The following is a 21,383-nucleotide window of genomic DNA, read 5'->3' as shown; positions in this document are numbered from 1 at the left end:
GAATAGTGATCAAGAGGAACTTTAGTTATATCTGTACCGGTTGAAGTTTTGTAATGAGAACATCTTTTTGTATTACATGTATGAATAAAAATAAATTAAAAAAAAAAAGAACATGACTGGATACTAACTAGACCCTGGTCAAAATCATGATGAGATACCTCTGCACTGCTGGTTCACAAAACTCCTCGGAGCTTCCCAGGTGAAATCAGAAGAGGCAGACCACCGCAGATTGGCAGGTAGCAAGTTCAATAAGCAAGGGGACTGACTTACGTGGCTTGTCTTGGGCGGCTGCAAGATGAGTCGATCTCCACCCCGCCCTCTGGAATCTTAAAAGTTTATCCAGAGGCCTTAACTGGGCTCAGTCACATACACAGTCCAGATGGTCTCAACACCACGTCACTGTCTCAAGGCTGCATCCTGGGGCAGCTCCTGGGGGGCGGGGAGGGCAAGCTGAGGGCACATTCTGAGGACAGGGGACAGGGTGAAGGACCTCAAGCTGCCCGAGTCCAGCTGTCGGGGCAAACCAGAGGTCACATCTTCTTGGCGACCTCCTCCAACACTCTACCCCTGGTGACCGGCTCTCACAAGCTCACACGCCCCCCTCTTCCACAACATGATCTGTGTGGTCAGCTAGGGGTCTCACTAGCAGGCAGGTGGTCTCTTTGGAGGTGATCTGGTTGCACTGGAGGAGATGTCACAGCATCAGTACAGACACGTGCAAGAGAAAGCAGGGATTAAGACAGTCATTCCCCACGTCAGTGACAGCGCTTTCCACAGAGATCCTCGTGATCTGAGCCATTGATTTACTAAGTCTCCTCTGCCGGGGGGCGTGGGTCACTTGGGGCATCACTTGTGTGCTCGTGTGATTTAATAGAGATGCTACATTAGCGGGCTCAGGGGGTAGGAACACACAGCCTTCTCTTTGGACAACGGCACAGGTATCTCTTTGTGTCCAAGGCCATTCTATTTTTGAGGGCAGCTTTTCTCATCAGAGACATTCCATGTTCAGTAAGGATGGGCTTTGACAGCTGTCATTCAAGGCTTTCACGTCTGCTAAACCCATATCCTAATTCAAGAATTGAATACAAGCACTTCCCTGGTGGCGCTGTAGTTAAGAATCCACCTGCCATTGCAGGGGACATGAGTTCAAGCCCTGGTCCGGGAAGATCCCACATGCCGCGGAGCAACTAAGCCCATGCGCCACAACTACTGAACCTGTGCTCTAGAGCCTGCGAGCCACAACTACTGAGCCCATGTGCCACAACTACTGAAGCCCGCGTGCCTAGAGCTCGTGACTGGCAACAAGAGAAGCCGCCGCAATGAGAAGCCCACGCACCAGAATGAAGAGTCGCCCCCGCTCACTGCAACTGGAGAAAGCCCACACACAGCAACAAAGACCCAATGCAGCCAAAAATAAATAAATAAAATGAATAAATTTATATATAAAAAAAAAGAATGGAATACAGAGTCATAGTTCCTTCCGCTCTGCCGTGCCTGGGAGCAAGGTGTGTAGGGGGTAGGGCCCCAGCTCTGGGTGCAGAGACATTCAGCTTGAATGTGGGCTCAGCTATTTACTAACTCACTACAACCAGGGGGCTTACACAACAGAAGTGGATTGTCTCCCTGTCCCGGAGGGTAGACTGTGACATCAAGTTGATGGCCAGGCCAAACAGCCTCTGAAGATTCTAGGCAGGAATCTGTTCCAGTCCTCTCTCCAGCGTCTGGAGTTCCTTGGCTTGTGGGCCCATCACCCCAGCCTCTGCCTTCTTCTCGTGGCTTTCTCCTCTCTTCACATCGCCTTCCTGCTGTGCATGTCCGTCCGGGTCCAGATTTCCCCTTTCTGTAAGGACACAGTTCTATTGGATTAGGGCGTGCCCTAGTGACCTCATCTTAACTGGATTATCTCGGTAAAGACCCTGTTTCCAAATAAGGTCACATTCTGAGGTTCTGGGGCTCAGGAGTCCAATATATCTTTTTTCTTTTTCTTTTTTTTTTTTTGTTTGGCCATGCTGCGTGTCATGCGGGATCTTAGTTCCCTGACCAGGGATCGAACCCGCGCCCACTGCAGTGGAAGCGTGGAGTCTTAACCACTGGACCACCAGGGAAGTCCCTGACATTTTTTGAAGGAACACATTCAACCCATAACACTAACTCTCTTTACTAACAGAATTTGGGTGTTTACTGACTGTCTTAGAGCTCCGGTTTCCCCCATGTCAGATATGTACTGATTCTTAGGGTTTCGTATTTAAGGATCCCCAGGGTTTGCCGTGGCCTGCCTTTGCCACTGCTCGGTGTGAGAACCCCCTTCCCAAGTCTGGAGTGAGCCTTTGCCTTACAGGTCTGGGTAGGAGGCAGGGACCACCTACCACTGCAGATGCTGAAAATGCCAGCTGTTTACTTTCTTGGCCTCCCTTGTAGCTGTGCAGCCGCAGCTGGTGCTCTAGCTCACCCAGTGACTGAGTTAACTCAAAAGCCTTTTAATAAACCTCCCCCCCCTTTTTTTTTTAACTAAATCAGCCAGCCTTTTCTATTGCTTGTAAATGAAAGCCTGGATGGATACACCATGCAATATTCAAGGTCAGATGCTTCATTAGGAGAATGGTAGCAGCTTCCTGAGGGTGCACACAGTGGGATGATTGGCATGGGAAGCAAGACAGTACAGTGGTTTTCAAATCAGAAAGACTTGGACTTAACTCTCAACTGTGCCGCTTTACCCGCTGAGAGGCTATAAGAAAGTTAATGAACCTCTCTGAGCCTCATTATCCTTATCTGTCGAATGGTGATGATAATAATGAGCTACTTCATAGAATCATTGGGGGGATTAAACGAGCAAGTGCGCCTAAGACTTACTGTACGTTGTGGTTAAGTTTATGTGTCAACTTGACTGTGCCATGGGGTATCCAAACATTATTCTGGATGTGTCTGGGAGGGTGTTTCTACGTGAGATTAACATGTGATTCAGTAAACTGAGTAAAGTAGATTGCCCTCCCTAATGTGGGTGGGTCTCATCCAATCAGTCGAAGGCCTGAACAGACTAGAAAGGCTGACCCTTCCTTGAGTGAGAGGCCTCACTGCCTCGAGCTGGGACGTCCATCTTTTCCTGCCTCTTGGGCTCAAGCTGACATACTTGCTCTTGGATGTTGAGACTGCAGTTTTCAGATCAGACCCACACCATCGGCTCTCCCGGGTCTCCAATCTGCTGATGGCAGATCTTGGAACTTCTCAGCCTTCACTATCACGTGAGCCAATTCCTGGTAATAATAATAATAATCATTATTATTATCTTTACCTTGTTGGTTCTATTTTTCTAGAGAACGCTAAGGCACTGTAATACACGGAACAACAGCGCATATTCAGTAATTATAGTAGCTAATTGTTGTTGCTGTCAGTTTTATTACTATGTTGTTGTTGTCAGTTTTATTCTATGTTACAAAGATGTAACCAGCACACAGATCCCACCAACGGCCCCTCAAACACTGGGGCAGCAGCCTCCTATTTTCTCCATCTGGAGAAATTCATTGGCCTTTCTTTTTAAACCCTGAACCTGTTTCCTCTCTCTTCTCCCCCAGGCCCCCCTCCCCAGTGCTGAGTTGGGGTGGGGAGGCTCTTTTTGCCCCCAGGGTGCGCTGTGAATTTCTGCTCCTGGCATATTCCCGCTCTGCGGTAAGCCGTTCACTCCCACAGCCCCCTGGAAGGTGACCTTCACCACGGCCCCCTCCTCCCCTGCAAGGTGCTCACCTCCACCTCCAGGAGAAAAGAAAACACATGCATCACCGGGGCTGCCAGGAGGCGGCTCCTCCAAGTGCTATTCAGAGAACAGTGCGAGGAGAGAATGCATCCCTGGGGCCCACAGATGTTGATAAGGCCCATCACCCCATCCCCTGCCCACTGCCCCACCCCCACAACGGCCTTCAGAGTGGCGGCTCAAGGAGAGAGCCCTCGGAGAGAAGGACAGCCCCACCAGGTGGTACTGAGGAGACCTGGATGAAGCACCAGCCTCACCAGCTGCAGCACCAGGCCAACTGTGGCACCCCGCTCCCCTCCTTCCCCCATTCAGGTCTGACTTCCCTGGGTAAACAGGAAGCCTGGGGTGGAGTCCGGACTGGGACCTTGCTCAAAGCTTTGAAACAGGAGACAGCAGCCTCAGTGCCTCTCCAGGAGCTCCTCGTAAAGCAGACTTCTCCTCCAGGGCTCAAATACGTAGCAACAGAACCCCTGGGATCCCCCCATAGCTGTTAGTGGGCCTGAAGGCCTGGCCAGGGAGGCAGCCCTGAACAGAAGGGAATTCTTTCTTCTTCCTCGAGCCAGGCCTCCTAGTTTCCTGGCTTATGTGACCTTAGGCCATTGTGTGACCTCTCTGAGGCTCAGTTTCCTCATCTGAAAGATGGGTGTGATAATAATTGTACCCAAAGGGTTATGGAGAAAATTAAGGTGTCAGCACATGGTAAAGGATCAATAATTGTTATTGATTATTGGTATTATTACTGAAGGAATAACCGTTCTCTTGCAAACCTTCTTTTTCCCAGATGTGAAATGGGAAAAAAAATCACATCTTTTAAAGCAAGTACTATTCCTTTTAGCATATACAAGCAAGCTCAAGAAGCACGTTTTATTTTCCTGAAGCAGCTTCATAATGTGCTAGTGTACATTTATAAAAACAATGATAATAAGACAATTACAACTAACTGAGTACCTCGTATGTGTCAAGGTCTGCCAACAATTCTGCTTGATGGGTAGTATTACCTCCATTTTAAGATTAGGAAACTTACATTTCACTTTGCACAAGGTCACACGGAATCAACAACAAAGCGAAATGTGAATCTGATCCCACCCTGGAACCTATTTGTACCGCCGTCATAAAGCTGGTTAGTAACTGTTCATTGGCAGGAGCTCCTGAATCTTCTTTTCCAGAGTTACAAATCCAAATCCATGTGAGTGGACTTCCCTGGTGGCGCAGTGGTTAAGAATCCACCTGCCAATGCAGGGGACACGGGTTCGAGCCCTGGTCTGGGAAGATCCCACATGCCGCAGAGCAACTAAGCCCGTGTGCCACAACTACTGAGCCCACGTGCCACAACTACTGAAGGCCCCATGCCTAGAGCCCGTGCTCCACAACAAGAGAAGCCACCGCAATGAGAAGCCCGCGCAGCAACGAAGACCCAACGCAGCCAAAAATAAATAAATTAATTAATTAAAAACAAAAAAAAAAACCAATAAATCCATGTGAGTGTTTCCAGGCAAAATCTGTCAGGCAAAATCTGTTTATATAAGTAAGCCTTGCCATTAACAATGTTCTTCCTTTTTTTTTTTTTTGGCCACGCAGCCGGGCATGCAGGATCTTAGTTCCCCAACCAGGGATCGAACCCGTGCCCCCTGCCGTGGAAGTGCGGAGTCTTAAACACTGGACCGCCAGGGAAGTCCCTGTTCTTCTGATTGAAATGGAGAACGCTGGTAAGAAATGGCAGTAAGTGTTTTACAACTGTAACGCATTAGTCCTCACGAACATAAAACGATGCTCAGAGGAAATCATGCTTTACAACTTGCGAAGGAAGGCAGGCCATTTCCTCCCACGGCCTTTGGGGTATTTGCCTCCGCTCCTGCTCAGCTCTGTGATCTGCACTCCCCGCTAATTTTGTCAACACCGCCACATCTGGGTCAGCGTCTTATTTCACCTTTCAGCCCCCCAGAGTCCCACCCGCAAGGCGGCCCCCAGATCTTTTGCTGAATTGAGTTCCCAGAGAAGGAATGTCATCCAGACACCACACCCTTCAGCACAGGGCCTTGCCTGAAGCAGGTTCTCAATAACCTTTAGGTAGTTTGAAATCATGTGCGTCATCTCAGAGGTGCTCTGCACAAAGAGATGAGGGAAATCGAAAGTGATGATACTTGGGAGTTTGGGGATTAGCAGATGCAAACTATTATGTAGAGAATGGATAAACAACAAGGTCGTACTCTAGAGCACAGGGAACTATATTCAATATCCTGTGATAAACCATAATGGAAAAGAATATAAAAAAAGAATGTATATATATGTATAACTGAATCACTTTGCTGGACAGCAGAAATGAACACAACATTGTAAATCAACTAGACTTCAATAAAATAAATTTTTTTAAAAAGGGATGATACCTATTTTGTTCAAGTAGCCATGCTCTGGAGAACATTCTCTTTCCAATTCACCAAGAGGAAAAGAGCCACCTCTGACAGTTTGATAGAGGGCGCCCAGAATATCTTTTTGGGGGTGCTGTCATGTATGGGAGAGTCTCACAGGTCCTATGGAGCTGAATTGGAGGAGGACACGTCTGGCCCTAACAAAGTTAATTTTCTACTGGGACGAAGGTACCCGAGGGCATCCAAACATGAGGGATGACAATATTTCATCCGGGTTCAGCACATTTCTGCTCTATGCCGGAATGTCCGCTATCACAACCCAATCATCACTTACATCAGTTCACTCTTCCTTGAGCTCTGGCTAACTTAATGGTGTTTGGAAGACAATTGTTTGGGGATTTTTTCCCCCTATATCACATCTTTCTTATTGAGTGTCAAAGTAGCTTGAGACGAATTTTAACAAAGTCTTTCAAAATATTCCTCTTTTTGGAGACAGATCAAATGGTAAGAATAAATTATTAATCACACAAAATATCTTCCCACTGTAAATTTGAATTGGTAACTTTGCGTAATGAGAAGTTAAAGTTGCAACACATACAAGGGAAAAAAGCTACTCGAGTCCCACATTCATGACTAAACAGTCATCTGGTCTTTCCTATTTGCTCTTTTGTTCACTGCCACCTTCCACGCTATTTATTTTAATCCATTTCTTTAAATGGATATTAACAAACTTCTGAACTTCCCTTCACCTCAACACGAGCAAAACAAATTTATTTCCTTCTGTTCTAATTGATTTATTTTTCCATCATTCAAGTTTGCTTTTCATAGGTCGCATGTGAAGTACAGCATGACTGTAGGATGTACAGTTGAGCCATTTGGATCCCGTCCATTCTTCTAGAACCTCACTGATAGGCACATGAATTAAATCATTCTGCAGTCGGAGGGCAGAATTAAAGCCGAGCCCTGACCAGTAGGAGAATGGGTGGTGCCAATGGAGAGAGATTCAGGAATTTCAAGACAGAGTGAGGATGGCCGGGGGGGCGGGAGGGGGGGCGGTGAAGAGAGACCAAGGGTGCTGTAGTTCCTCCCTTGTGAGGATGGAGGCGACCCTCACCCTGATGATGACACCTCGGCGGTAAGGCAAACCTACCAAATGAAAATGCATAGACTGTCCTGTCCACAGCCACCTAAGTTTTCAATGATCTGCCTAATGTTTCAGGAGTTCTGCCCCTGTCAGCAATATAATGACACCCAGGGCTCTGAAGGCTCTGTCCTCCCGGTTCCGGAGGGAAGAACCTGGCTCAGGGCCCAGCTTCCTCTCTAAGGGCTTCCTCGGGGCCCAGTCAAGCCCAAATCCTCAGATCCACTTCCCGACGCAGAAATCTGACAACGTTCCCCCCATAACCGTCTCCTGATAGCTCCAGTCTCCCCTCTTCTATGTCCAGTGCTGCTATCTCAGGAGCCTTACAGGCATTCTCCAAGCACCTGACCCTCAAGAGACCCCGCTGCCATCAGGAGAGACACTGAGGTCCCCACGAGACCCAGAGGCCAGGGGCTGTGCAGGGCCAGATCTGGGGACCAGAGAAGAGAGGAAGCTCTGTGGCCCTGGAAGTCAATTTTCTGTGATGCTGAGGACAGGAGAACCACTTTCTGCCCGAGCCCCTGAGGCTGCTCCTCCCTCTGGAACTGCCCCATGACTCATCTTTTGACCCCACTGGTCCACACTGTGCTGGATCCTGGCAAGCGCAAGGGCTCTTCCTGTCCCCAAGCTCGCTCACGTGGAACAGGACCCTGGCTGCCTTGGGACGTCTCCTGTGCTGTTCTTTAGCTTTTACATTATGATTGACCTTTTCCTCATGGGATGTTTGATCTCAGCTCCTTGAGGGCAGAAGAGCCCCGGCACCGGTGCCACCTGGGCACGCTATGGGCATGGCAGCAGTTAGGAGGGCCCGTTGCTCTCATGTCCACGCCTCAGTGTTAAGATGGGTGGTAGGAAGCAGGAATGGCTGATGATCGGAAGAACTCCTTTTGTGCTGAGAGTATGCAAAGAACAAGGAGAATTAGGCACGTTTTAAAACATAATGGAATCCAAAGCAATCCCCCCGAAACAACAAAAAAAGATAATGGAATCCAAAATATACTTTTTTTCTTATTTGGATACACTTTTAGATGTGAATTATCTAATATTATTAATCCTTTATGGCATTTTGCCTAGACACCCCCCAACTATAGGGAAGGGTGGTGTTAACATCACAGGTCTGGACACAGTCAAGGGTAATGGTCTGCAGTGGCCAGAAGCTGCACGTGTCACTTCCTGTCACTGCTAATAAAGAACCTTGAACTACTGAGAACACCTCCTGCCCTCGTTCTGCAGAAGTGGCAAGTTGTTTCATTGTAATCTGCCATGGTTGTCCTTGGCACCAAAAACAATGTAGTCACTCATTTATTCATCAAGTATTTACTGAAAACCTACCAGTCTATGTGCAAGCACTGGGCTAGAAGCTTGGAATACAAAGTCATAAAATGCAACGACTGCCCTCAAGCAGTGCTCCTTCCAATGGGCGTGACAAATAGCCTCATGAAAAGGTTGGGTTATAACACAAATGCTACAGGAATAGAGGAAGACTCAGAGAAGGCACCCCAGGAGTTGAATGTAGCATGTGACTTGGGACTTGAAAGATCTTTTAGGTGGAGAATAGGACAAAATATTCAAGGGAGTAGTTTGTGCCAAGGCAGGGAGGCATGAAAGTACCTGGTAAAGAGTGAGAAAGTCAGAGCGTTCTGTTGGAATGGATTGTCAGCTGTGTGTGTTTGTATATGTGTGTGTGCATGCACGCGCATGTGTTTTGGAAGGAGGGGATGATGAGTGTGGAGAGGTGACAAATAATCTTGATTCCATGCCTCATTTATATTTTATCCAGCAGATAAGGGGAAACTAGCTGAGTTTTTTCAGTCATGGAAATAAGATGATCAGGGTTGGTTTTAGTAAGGTTGTCCTGGTGTGACGAAAGATTTAGAGCCAAGAAACCAGAGCCTCGTCCACACGCTTGCTTGCCCATCCAGGCAAGCGCTGTAAAAGCCTGGATTAAGGCAAAGTGATGTTTTAGAGAAAAATAGGAGAGAGAATTGACAGACCGGGTGCGCCATTGGTTAGGGTAAAGGAGACAGAGAGGGATGGAGAATTTTCGGGCAACTCCAGGGAGGGTGCACTTACTGACGATGGGAATGCTGGAAGGGGGGTTGTTTTTTTAAATACTGGTGGAGAGGATAAACTCCCATTTGCACCAATAAATAATAATGTTATTCATGTCATAATTTTTTAGCATCTGTGCACAATGAACCCCTTCCGCTGAAAATCACATGGTGTCAGTTTCATGCCTGGGACAAAGTGCCCTAATTAAAGACATCCTGCAGTTACTCAAATCCCTTTCCTCCTCTGCAGACTGTCCTTTCTCCCACACCAGATTCCCTCTGCATCAACCCCTCCCTGCAGAAGCCACCAATCAGAGTTCAGACTGGGGGTAAGCTTGGAGCAGTTCTGGGCTCTGGTGCAAGTATGATTTCTATAAAAAGACATTTAAAAACAAGGAGCAATGTTGCCATTTGCCTTTAATGGAAAAGTGGCTAGGAGTTACAGTTTTTAAAAAATCTTTTATTAAAAAAAAACAACTCTATCCAACTTCTAGGCAATCACCGTTTGAATTTTCAGAAATACACATACACTTGAAAACCAACAGTTTGTACAAAAATAAACTCTGAATGTGTGATTAAAAAGGGTGACCCCCCAGTCTTCTCAGCTGCATGAATGAGTGATAAAAAGGGGAAGAGTCCGTCCAGTGGAGATGGGTCTACCCCAGGGCGGAGGGGGCCTTGGCCTTGGAGGAGAGAGCCTGCTTGAAGCGCCTCTTCAGGTCCTGCATGTTGGGAGAACGCGGCCGGGGGATGATGGAGGCTCTTCTCCTCTCCCCACCGAGGCTGTGCAGCTTGCTCACTTCTTTGCAGAGATGCTGAAACACATCACAGACATCTTCGTAGTTTTCACTGGTGGAAATTTCCAGGAACAGGCTGCCCAGCTCGTTGGCCAGTTGGATGCCGTCACGGGTCTGCACCTGTCGGGCGTGCAGAAGGTCCCCCTTGTTGCCCACGATGATGACGGGGGCTTTAGAGTCGGGGTGGACCTTCCGGATGTGCTGGTACAGGGGGCGGATGGACAGGTAGCTGTCATAGTCCGTGATGGAATAGACCAGCAGGAAGCCCTCTGCCCACTGCACACACTTGGACAGGGAGTCGACCGCCTGGCTGAGGCTGTCTTGGACCTGAAAAGAGCAAAGTGAGCCCGGATCAAGGACGCCCTCGGTGGGAGAAACTGGAAAGAACATCAAAGCCACCCTTGAAAAAAACGTTTGAAAAAGAAATCACTAAATATAGTTTCAGAGTCTACCCAGCTTCTGCAGAAGGAGGCTTTTGATATGGAAAGAGCCAAATCTCAGGCAAGCTCCCTGCCTGGGCTATTTTATTAGCTGTTACCGACACATTACTTTTAACCCCCTTGCTTGGCAGGTAGCCTGTGATTGAACCAGTCTGTGATGACTTCAATGAGAACTTCAACTCAGGATGGCGCAATTTTTAGGGAACTAACTCAGAATAAACAGAACTTTGAAAATAAGCCAAGATAAATATCTATTCCCCAACCCATAAGTATATTTTTAGCATGTCCTTCTTGAGAATGTTACAGAAACAAATTCCTTCTTTCTGTTCTTCCACAAGACCTTTCCTCCCTAGAAGGGAGAGCAATTAGTAACTTGTTAATCAAGTTACATTCCTGACTGCTTGCCATGGGGTTATCTGATTGGAATTACTGCGAGGAACAGCGAGAAACAGGAGCACTTCGGCGGTCCTCGCTAGGGGAGAAGACCCTCCCCAGAATCCCACCCCCACAGTTTTGTTCCGGGTTCCAAGGCTGAGCTGCTTCTGACAGAAGTGGTGAGACCCGTGTAACCAGCGATGCCCCGGCCAGGGCTGCGAAGAGAAGTTAAGCATCTCTTCCCCTTTCCGAGGTGGCAGACGGGGGAAGGCGGCCTCTATAACCACCCACCCTCCCCGCCCCCCATCGTGGACGGTTTCTAACACCCCGACGACTGGCCCCACCCGGGGACGGCACATCCCTCCGTCTGAACGCGTAACAGGCGCGCTGAGACACCGGGCTCGGGCCTCTGGGAGCGGAGGAGCCGCCTGCTCTTGCAGTCCTTACCTGGAGGCCCCCGGGAGTGTCCTGGATCTGCAGGGAGAGCTGGTCTCCCTCCACGCACACGAGCCGCGAGTACAACTTGCCTGGAGAAAGAAGGAGAGTTGAGTTTTAAATTCTCACACTCTCCTCAGGAAAAAGAAAATCAGAGCACGCAGCCTCAACAGAACGAAACGAACCTAACCTGTGTTCGGCTCATAATCGCCAATGAACCTCTTGGTCAGGAAGCGCACAATCATTGCTGAAAAGGAAAGAGGCAAATCAGCCGAAGGGCTAGGACGAGACGGTCAAACCGGGACCGTCTCGGGGAAATGGGGGCGTGACGGGCCGCAGTACCGCGGATGCTGCCTTCATCCTCAGGCCCCGCAGCGCCAAGCGTGCGGCCGCGGCCTCCGCGGGTTTTGGGGCGGGTGCGGCCCGGGGTGCGCTACGCGCCGCACCGGCACCCATTCTCCAACAGGTGCCCGCCGGCGAGGGCCCAGGAGTGCAAGGTCCGGGGAAGCGGCGGGAAAGCAGGCTGGCGGGGGGAGGCCGGCAGCGGCCTGGAAGCGTCCGGGCCCCCCTGCGCCCTCCCCTCCGCCGGGAGCCCCCGTTTTCCCCGGGGCGCTCACCGCTCTTGCCCACGCGGCCGGCGCCCAGCACGGCCAGTTTGATGTCCCTGGGCAGGAGGTAGTCGGAGGAGGACTCGGGGATGGGCGCGAGCAGAAAGTGTCCGGACATGGTGGGCGCCCGCATGGAGCGCGCGGTCGAGCGCGGGGACACCGGTGCGCGGGGACCTCAGCCGCCGGCGCGGCGGGCCGGGCCGGCGGCTTTTAAAGGGCTGGGCGCGCTGGGGGCCCCGCGGCCGCCTCCGGCTCCTCCTCTTCCCGCCCCTTCCCGCAGCGGCGCGGAGGGGGCGGAGCCGGAGAGCCCAGGGCACCGTCACCGCGGCGCGCGCGCCCGCTTTGTGACGGGGGCCTACGCTGCTCCGGCCTCCGGGCCCTGGAGATCTGGCCTCCGCTGTGCCTGCGTAGCCCTGGCGGCCCCCTCCATCCTGCAGAAGCGAGACCGGGTCACTAGACCAGAGATCAGAATTATCAGCTGGGGGACGAAAGAAAGGAAAAATGCAATCGGTCGGATGTTTCTGCAACAATGGGAAGGATAAATTCCTGTCGAATGTTGCCCTTTTTATTTTTGAAAGGTGCTGAGGGGTGACATTATTAGGAAAAAGAGCCCTGACTTAGTATCAGTATAAGGGAGTTGCAGACACTGTGACCTCGCTCCAGATTTGTGAAGGCCCCTTGGGGACAGTCATTGTCTACAGCTCAGCCTCCGAACCCAGCCCCGGGCTGCTGGTGCTGGCTGAGCTGACTCATTAGCGAACACTCAATAAACTAATTGAGAGCTCGGCTCCGGACTAATTCTCCATCAAACACCGTCCTATGACTTGAGTCACACCTTTGCTTCATCATTCAAGTACTTATTTCTAGGTGTAAAGCGGAGTTTAGGGTGGGAGTGGAAGTGGGAGGAAGAGGACACAAAAGCAAAATCCGGCCAGTCTTGGGTTTCGGGAGCCCACAGTGGCAAGGCAAAAAAGGCTTGCGATTCTGTCCTTGCAGGTTAGACCTTCAGGCCTCTGCCTCCTGTGCTCCAGCCTCACGGGTCCAATTGCCTCTTAGACAGCCCCACCCTCACTCACCCCTTTCTCCATCTTGGTTGAATCAGTTAGCTTTTGCTGCCTGACAAACTGCACGAAACTTACTGCCTTGAAACCGCAATCCCTCACGGTTGCTCACCAGTCTATAGGTCAGTGCAGTGGTTATCCTAATCCCGGCCCGGCTCAGCTGACGTTGGCCGCAGGCTTTCATTCTTCCACGCATCCGTAGAGGCCTGGCGGCAGCGGGCTAGGGGCGATGGGGGCGGGGGTGGGGGTGGCTGGTGGCTCCAGATTGGTGTCCTCAGGCAGCTGGCCGGCCGCCCGCTGCGGTGGTGGGAGGGGCAGTGGCTGCGCCACAGGTTTCTCCTCACCCAGAAGGCGGGCCAGGATCATGGTGGCTGGGCGGAGTTCCAAGAGCGTGAGTGGAGGTGTAACAGGCCTCCTGAGACCTAGGCTCCTGGGGGCAACCCATCACCCCTGCTGCCTTCTGTTGGCCAAAGCAAGTCGTGGTGCCAGCCCACATTCCAGGGGCGGGAAGTGCACTCCACTCCTTGGTGAAGAGAGCTGCAAAGCCACATTTGAAAGGGCTGGGATGCAGAGAGGGGTAGGAAAAGCGGTCCGTTTTGGCAGTCGACCACACTGGTGAGTGTGCGAATGTGCCTCCATCCGCCCAGAAGCCCAAGCCAGCGACCTGCGTGCCGGATCCCTGAACACTCGTACCCAGCCCTCGGTTCTGGCCCCCGAGAGGCCTCGACTCTAACCCCTCTCGCTTCCACATGGATTAATCACCAAGTTCCATCATTTCTTCTGCCTCCATTTCTTGGTATCTCGTCCTCTCCATCCCTCCTGCTGTCCCTGGTTCTCACTTGAAGAACCCTGAAGCAGACTGGGAAGAGAGGGTGACTGGTTTCCTTGCCCCTCGCTCGGGGGAGCCTCCTCTGGTCACTGCTGCCATCCCCACCCCTGTATCCCAGTTACTCTCAGGGCACCCTTAAGGCAGCACTGATCCCAACTGTTATTACTTTTTGGTGGAATATTTATTTCATGTCTCTCTCCCAGAAGGCAGGGCCTCTAGCTTGTGTCTTTAGTGCCCAGCACATAGTGGCAGCTGGGGCTCGTGAGGTCTTTAATAAATGTTAGTACACTGACAGACTTTCTGAATGAATGGTGTCTTCACTGTGTGAACTGGAGAAGACGGAAGTCACATGTGTAACCATTATCCCAATACCTAGGTTTTGAGAGCAATCGGCTCTCAGGAGAAAGTGTTCCAGGGAATGTCCTGAGCTGAACTCCCTTACTACAGCTGTACTGTCCTTTGGTTCGGCACAAGGCAGTCCCCTTCTGTTCAACTTCAGTTTGACTGGAAAGACTTGAAGCCCGGAATCGCCTTTCCTGACTGGGGAAAAGTCACCATAAAGACAGTTACTATTTACAGAACAACCTTGAAACGATTAGGTTCCAGGGGTCCTTGAGCAGTTCAGTGACAGGGGCCTGGGTTGTTGCCTTTCAGATTCTCTTGGCCTCTCCTTCTTGAACACAAAATGGCTCCTACTTCACTAAACATCAAGTACTCATCCAAACAGGAAGGGAGGGAGGGACCCTCTTCGTCTCTTTTTATTATGAAATAAAATAATTCTCAGAAGAACCCAGCAGACTCTCTTACATCTCAGTGGCCAGAACTGAGAAGCTGGGAACGAGTGAATTCATGTACCTAGCGGAGAATACCAGGGTTGCCAGGACCAGCTTGAATCAGTTCCTCCCTGAAGGCCACACACATTGCTACCCTGTTAGAAATCCAGCAACAGAAGAGGCAGCAGTCAATGGGATCTGTCCAAACACCCTTCACTTTCCTGAAGTTAAAATGCAGAACTTAACAAGGGAAAAGGGAGCCCTTTCTTGGCTGAATCATGGGCTTATCTCCTCACCTCCTTCCCTTACATTCCCTGTCAGGTATAAGATCATTTTAGGTTAAGGTCGCCCCATAAGTAAGATTCCTAAGACTGTTCTCTGCCTGGTGACAGCTATGTTCCATTTTGCACATACAGTGCACCTTTGCTCAGAACTCAAAATGTTATTCATTCTCCTTGGAAGCTCTTTGCATTTGCAAATACCCAAGATCATCCGTGGCCTTTTATGCGGTACTATGTTACTGACTGTAGAATTATAAACAGCCGTGCCTAAATTGTTGCTGCCTGTCCTCTATTTCATTTGGGATTCCTTTGTATCCAGTTATGTAAAATTGTGGTGCAAGCAGTATGACACAGGCATGCTGAAGTGGTTTTAAAAAGATAATAGAAAAAAAAATAATATAAAAAGATAATAGAAATGTGTAGGCAGATATGAATACACAAATCCGTGGGTGTTTAGAATGACTGTGAAGGGTAGAATTTAGTAATATGCAAATAATATCAGGCTTGGAAAGCTATTAACCCTTCACCAGCCAAAGAAGCTTGATTTCTAGCCCTCCGGCAAAACTTTGCCAGGGGTCCTCCCCTACTTCAAGAATGTCTCTCCTACCACCATCCATCACCCAGTATCAACTACCTTTCCTGTCTATTCTAAATCCTTGAATATTGAGGCTGGAGACTCAGACTTCACCTTCAAGTACTTTCCCCAGTATAAAAATTACGCCTGTCTCCTCTACCAGCTCCCTACTTTAATTCAGCAGCCAAATGATTGAAAATCTACTCTCTGCGAGGCTGTTAAGCGCTGGTACAGAACATAAACAACAGCTTTCTATTATCATTTACTGAGAGGACAACAACGTATAAGATTTGCCTGACTTCACAGACATCCCCATAGTGAAGTTAATTAAAATAATTATCGTTTATCTATCACAGTTGAGTTACCAAAAAAATTCTCAATTAACTCTTCCTTAATCTTAATCCTGTGAAATGGGTAAAATATCTCCTAAACTGAGGTTTGGACAAGTTTAGTCACTTATTCAAAGTCATAGAGCCATTCAATAGTGGGCATCTCAACCCCCCTGATTTCAAATCTTGGCACTGTGGAGAGTAGGATGGAGAACACTGGTCATGTAAGTGCAATGACAAAGCAGACGGGCTCAGAACTCCAATACAGCCGCAACAGAGAATTTAATCTGAATGGGTTTATTGGGTTCTCAACTCGGTTCCACTGATCTCTGTGTCTGTTTTTATACCAATACTATATTGTTTTGATAATTATAGCTTTGTAGTATACTTTGACATCAGGGAGCATGATACCTCCAGCTTTGTCTTTCTCAAGATTGCTTTGCAATTTAGGATCTTTTGTGGTTCCGTATATATTTTAGAACTATTTGTTCTAATTCTGTGAAAATTGCCACTGGAATTTCGATAGGGATTGCACTGAATCTGTAGATTGCTTTGGGTAGTATGGACATTTTAACAATATTAATTCTTTCAATTCATGAGTATGGAATATCTTTCCATTTATTTGCATCTTCTTCAAGTTCGTTGATCAACGTCTTACAGCTTTCAGTGTACAGGTCTTTCACCTCCTTGGTTGAATTAAAGTTTTGTTTTTTTTAAACGTGATTGTAAATGGGATTTTCTTAAATTTTCTTTATGATAGCTTGTTACTAGTGTAAAAACACCACAGATTTCTGTATATTGATTTTGCATCCTGAAACTTTACTGAATTCATTTATTAGTTCTAACAGTTTTTAATGGAGTCTTTAAGGTTTTCTATGTATAGTACCATGTCACCTGCACACAGTGACAGTTTTACTTCTTACTTTCCAATTTGAATGTCTTTTCTTCTTCCTACACATATATGGACAATTAATTTACGACAAAGGAGCCAATAACATACAATGGAGAAAGGACAGTTTCGTCAATAAATGGTGTTGGGATAACTGGACAGCCACAACATGCAAAAGAAGGAAACTAGACCACTATCTTACACCATAGACAAAAACTGACTCAAAATGGATTAGTGACTTGAATGTAAGACCTGAAACCATAAGAATCCTAGAAGAAAACATAGGCAATAACCTTGACATCAATGTTTTTGTGGATCTGACTGCAAAGGCAAGGGAGACAAAAGCAAAAATAAACAAATGGGACTATATCAAACTACAAAGCTTCTGCACAGCAAAAGACACCAAAACAGAAAGGCAGAGATACAAACTACTATGTATATGAAGACATATTGTACAGCACAGGTAATTATAGCTATTATTTTGTAATAACTTTTCTCTTGGCTGTGCCACGCAGCATGTGGGATCTTCTTAGTTCCCTGACCAGGGATCGAACCTGAGCCCCCTGCAGTGGGAGCGTGGAGTCTTAACCACTGTACCACCAGGGAAGTCCCTGTAATAACGTTTAATGGAGTATAATCTATAAAAATATTGAATCACTATGCTGTACACTTATTATAAATCAGCTATACTTAAAAACACACACACACACAAAAAGGCAACCCACTGAATGGGAGGAGATATTTGTTAATCATATATCCAGTACGGGGCTAATATCCAAATGTATAAAGAACTAATACAACAACAAAAAATCCGATTATAAAATGGGCAGGGGATCTGAATAAACACTTTTCCAAAGACATTCAGATGGCCAACAGGCACATGAAAAGATGTTCAACATCAGTAATCATCAGGGAAATGCAAACCAATCACAATGCGATATCACCTCACACCTGTTAGAATGGCTATTATCAAAAAGATAAGAAATAAATGTTGGTAAGGTGTGGAGAAAAAGGAACTCCTGTGCACTGGTGGGAATGTAAATTGATGCAGCCACTATGGAAACAGTATGGAGGTTCCTCAAAAAACAGAAGAACTACCATTATGACCCAGCTACTCAGCTTCTGGGTATTTACCTAAAGAATACAAAAACACTAATTTGAAAAGACATATGCACCCTTATATTCATTGTAGCATTATTTACAATAGCCAAGATATGGAAGTGTCCACAGATGGATGAATGAAGATGTGACATATATGAGAGACTACTACTCAGCTGTAAAAAAATTGAAATCTTGCCATTTGTGACATGGATGGACCTCAAGGGCATAATGCCAAGTGAAATAAGTCAGACAGAAAAAGACAAATTCCAAATAATTTCACTCATATGTGGAATCTTATAAAACAAAACAAAAGCAAACTCATGGATACAGAGAACAAGACTGGTAGTTATCAGAGGGGAAGAAGGTTGGGAAGTAGGTGAAAAGGGTGAACGGAGTCAAATGTACGCTGACGGATGGTAACTGTACCTTTCTTTGGTGATCGCTTTGTAGTGTACACAAGATGTTGATTTATAATGCTGTACACCTGAAACTTGTTAGAAATCTGAAGTGGGGGGTGGGTAATCAGGAAAAGCTACAGGGAGAAACGACTGGTCCCTGAGCATACTTGACAGATGGAAACACAAGGGTAGAGAGATGTCTTATGTAGTTGAGGGAACAGCACGAGCAAAAGCAGGAAGGCAGGAAATATACAGCAAGCAGTCTCAAAGATTAGTAATATACTAGATGACCCAAAGGTTGGGGAGCAGACTGTGTGGATGGCAATGAATGCCTCAGTAAGGAATCACCTGGAGGCTATGGGACGCCACTGAACTGTTCTTGAGGCAGCCCCTAGTATATGCAAGTGCCAGAGCTAGAAGCATCCGAAGGACAGGAGATGGTCTCTGCTCTCAAGGATCTTCAGACTGTTCACGTACTCATCTGCCATGAGCAATTAATCTGAACTCTGTTCTTTCTTAGGAGCAAAAATCCAATCACATCTTCACTTGCGCTAAGCCATCATCTCATTCTGCAGACAGCAGAGTACCCCGTGGCATTTCTTTTCTGATCCAAATGATTTCCACAAATTGCACTCTTGCTAGGAAAGTTTTGAGAGGATTCTCTGTGCCTTTCCCATCAGGGGCTTTGAGAGATGGCCCATCAGTTGCTCCTCACCACTCACCTTTGCTATTGGAAAAGAATCACAATACAGAACCTTGGCCTGCTTATTCACGCCTCTACACACTTTCTCCACCTCTGCAGCAACAGCTGCAGATGCTGCCTCACTGTTATTATTTATAACCAAGCAATTTGTCTAAGATTCTATGAAGGTTTCTTGCTTGAACAATACCAATTTTTTCCTTTAAGTGGGGCTTGGATGAATATGCTATGAACACTCGTATCTCAAATCAAATTCAGCTTAAAATTCTCTTGTGCTCAAAAAATAAGATAAACCTAACTTCTTATATTTTAGCGACGCTTACTGCTTAATGTTAGCCAGTGTTTATATTTACAATTTTTCCCATCCTAGTGCAGAGAAAAATGCAAATCTACCCTGACGGGAGTACAGAAGATACAGGAAACTGGGGGGCTTTTTGGCCACAACGTTCAGAAGAAAATTTCAGTGTGATATAGTTTATTCAGCCCTTCGGATCGGGTTCAACTGAACATGAACAGGCCTTAAGAGATACCTGGCTAGATCAGAAGAGAAAGTTCAAGAAGCCACGCAGCCTCATTCCCAACCATGGCTCTTATTAACTTACGAACAGGGTGAAAAGTTTTATAGTTAGAATATTTTTCTTCATTCTCATTGGTTAAGTGTGAGAAAAGGGAATTGTACAGTAGGGATTAATTTATAAATTCACTTTGTGATGGTTACTCATTAAAGGACCTGCATTTCAAGGCAGGCACGTAATTTTATCAGCAAACACACATTAGTCAAATCTCAAGGGTTTCAATTTAATTCATCTCTCCGCTAATAAAACCTTCCAAGCTCATCTGTGTAATAGTTGCACCAAATGGAGGTGCCCAAGAGGGAGGTGGAAATACACATCTAGAGCTTCAGAGAAAGTGAGCTCTGAAATTGAGTCTCAAGTGTATTAGAGATGGCTAGACATAAATTTAGTGGTTTGCAAATTGGAGCATGCATCTCCATCACCCAGAGAGCTTGTTGTAAGTGCTGCCCACGCCCCCTCCCCGGAATTTCTGATTCAGTAGGTCTGCATTTTTAACAAGTTCCCAGATGCTGATGCTGCGAGCTGGGAAACTACACCTGAAGAACCACTGGCTTAGATCACCCAGAAAGAACTTAGGAGTGACAGATGTAGAACATCAAGGAAAATCCACAATAAGGGGGACAAAGGAGTCAGACAGGCAGAGGAACCTGGCTAACGTGTGATGGCAGAAGCCTCAGAAAGAGAAAGAAGGTGTTGGCTCTGACAAATACCAGGGAGATAAAGCCAAACTGGAAAACGTCTCTACATTTAATTAGCAGGTGTTGGGTAACCTTTAGGAGTAGTTTCATCAGAGTGGCGCAGGCAGAAGCCGTATTTGCAGTGGGAGACTGGGATTTACGCTACACAAGAATGAGGAAGACAAACGAAAAGCTGCTTAATTTGCTGCCTTTCACTAGTCTGTAAGCTGAAGCCAAGGAAGCAGTATGTGGAAAGGGTCAAGCAAACAAGAGAAACCACGAAAAATCAGTGAAAACAAGGGCCCTGTAAACATCAACTTTCCCCTTTACTGTCCTTTTACACTCCCTGAAGCCTTATTTTGCCTTGATTTAAATAGGATTTCCGATTGTACTGCTCCTCCTAGATTGTAACTTCCTTAATGGGGTTTGACCTCCAAATATCTCGTAACTTACTGAATCTGACTTTGGGGCTGGAAGTGGTAGATTAGGTCAGAAACGTAGGTAGAGGGCAGATGATATAGGGCTTTGAACGTGCAAATAAAGGCACTTCATTTTCACTCACTCACGGAGGGCTAACTGGTAAAACCTTTTAGGAAAGCAATCAAAATAAACCAAGAATTTGGAAAGCACATTTTAAACTCAGTATTGTGCATGTGAGAAAACCCATCTTTAAAAATCCAAAAAAGCTTTATGCATATTCACATAATATTGCCACTGATAGTATTTTAGAAAACCGCTGCACCATACACCAGATGAAGAGTTCACATTTTCTGACTACCTGCCCTAAGAATAACTCCCCTTAGCCAGTCTTGTTTGCAGCCCTTCCTTTTCCCAATGTCCAGCCTCACCAGCCCTCCTGAACTGAGATATCTTACACCACCATTTCCTTTTTGACAAGTCACAATTATACTTCCTTTCACTTAGTCATAGTTAAACATGGAATCAGACTCAAAGCACGCAAGGGACCTCTAGGAATCATTCAGTCCAATCCCTACTTGCAGATGATACCCTCATTTTACAGAAGCAGCAACAGAAAGCAAGGTTAACGTGACTGTCTGGAGAATGAACAAAGAAATGTTTGAGGTCTCTTGATTTTTCCACAGGAAGGATTTAATAATCCCAATTACTCCTGAGCAAAATGGTTGGTTAGCCCTCAAAATTCAGAAACACTATAGTTTTATAAAGTACGTAAGAAAATAAAACTGAACATAAAGTAAGAAATGTCTTAAAAAAAAAAA

General features: G+C 47.1%; 1 protein-coding gene and 1 long non-coding RNA gene across 2 annotated transcripts; both read right to left on the bottom strand.

Moving 5' to 3' along the window:
- Window positions 1–1,545: 1,545 nt before the first annotated feature.
- LOC118884452 lies at window positions 1,546–8,083 on the bottom strand. The gene is made up of 3 exons (XR_005017292.1): window positions 7,890–8,083; window positions 3,128–3,251; window positions 1,546–1,840 (listed from the first exon to the last, which is right to left on the bottom strand). It is a non-coding gene; the product is annotated as an uncharacterized LOC118884452 (long non-coding RNA).
- A 1,619-nt stretch (window positions 8,084–9,702) lies between these two features.
- Window positions 9,703–12,173, bottom strand: RASL11A (RAS like family 11 member A). Its single transcript, XM_036831635.1, has 4 exons — window positions 11,968–12,173; window positions 11,541–11,597; window positions 11,363–11,442; window positions 9,703–10,427 (listed from the first exon to the last, which is right to left on the bottom strand). Exons 1-4 carry the CDS (start codon window positions 12,089–12,091, stop codon window positions 9,960–9,962), a joined length of 729 nt encoding a protein of 242 aa, XP_036687530.1. The 5' UTR covers window positions 12,092–12,173; the 3' UTR covers window positions 9,703–9,959.
- Between the last annotated feature and the right edge of the window lie 9,210 nt (window positions 12,174–21,383).

Source organism: Balaenoptera musculus, chromosome 18, assembly GCF_009873245.2.
Source record: "Balaenoptera musculus isolate JJ_BM4_2016_0621 chromosome 18, mBalMus1.pri.v3, whole genome shotgun sequence".
Classification (NCBI taxonomy): Eukaryota; Metazoa; Chordata; class Mammalia; order Artiodactyla; family Balaenopteridae; genus Balaenoptera; species Balaenoptera musculus.
This window is presented reverse-complemented; position numbering and strand designations above follow the sequence as displayed.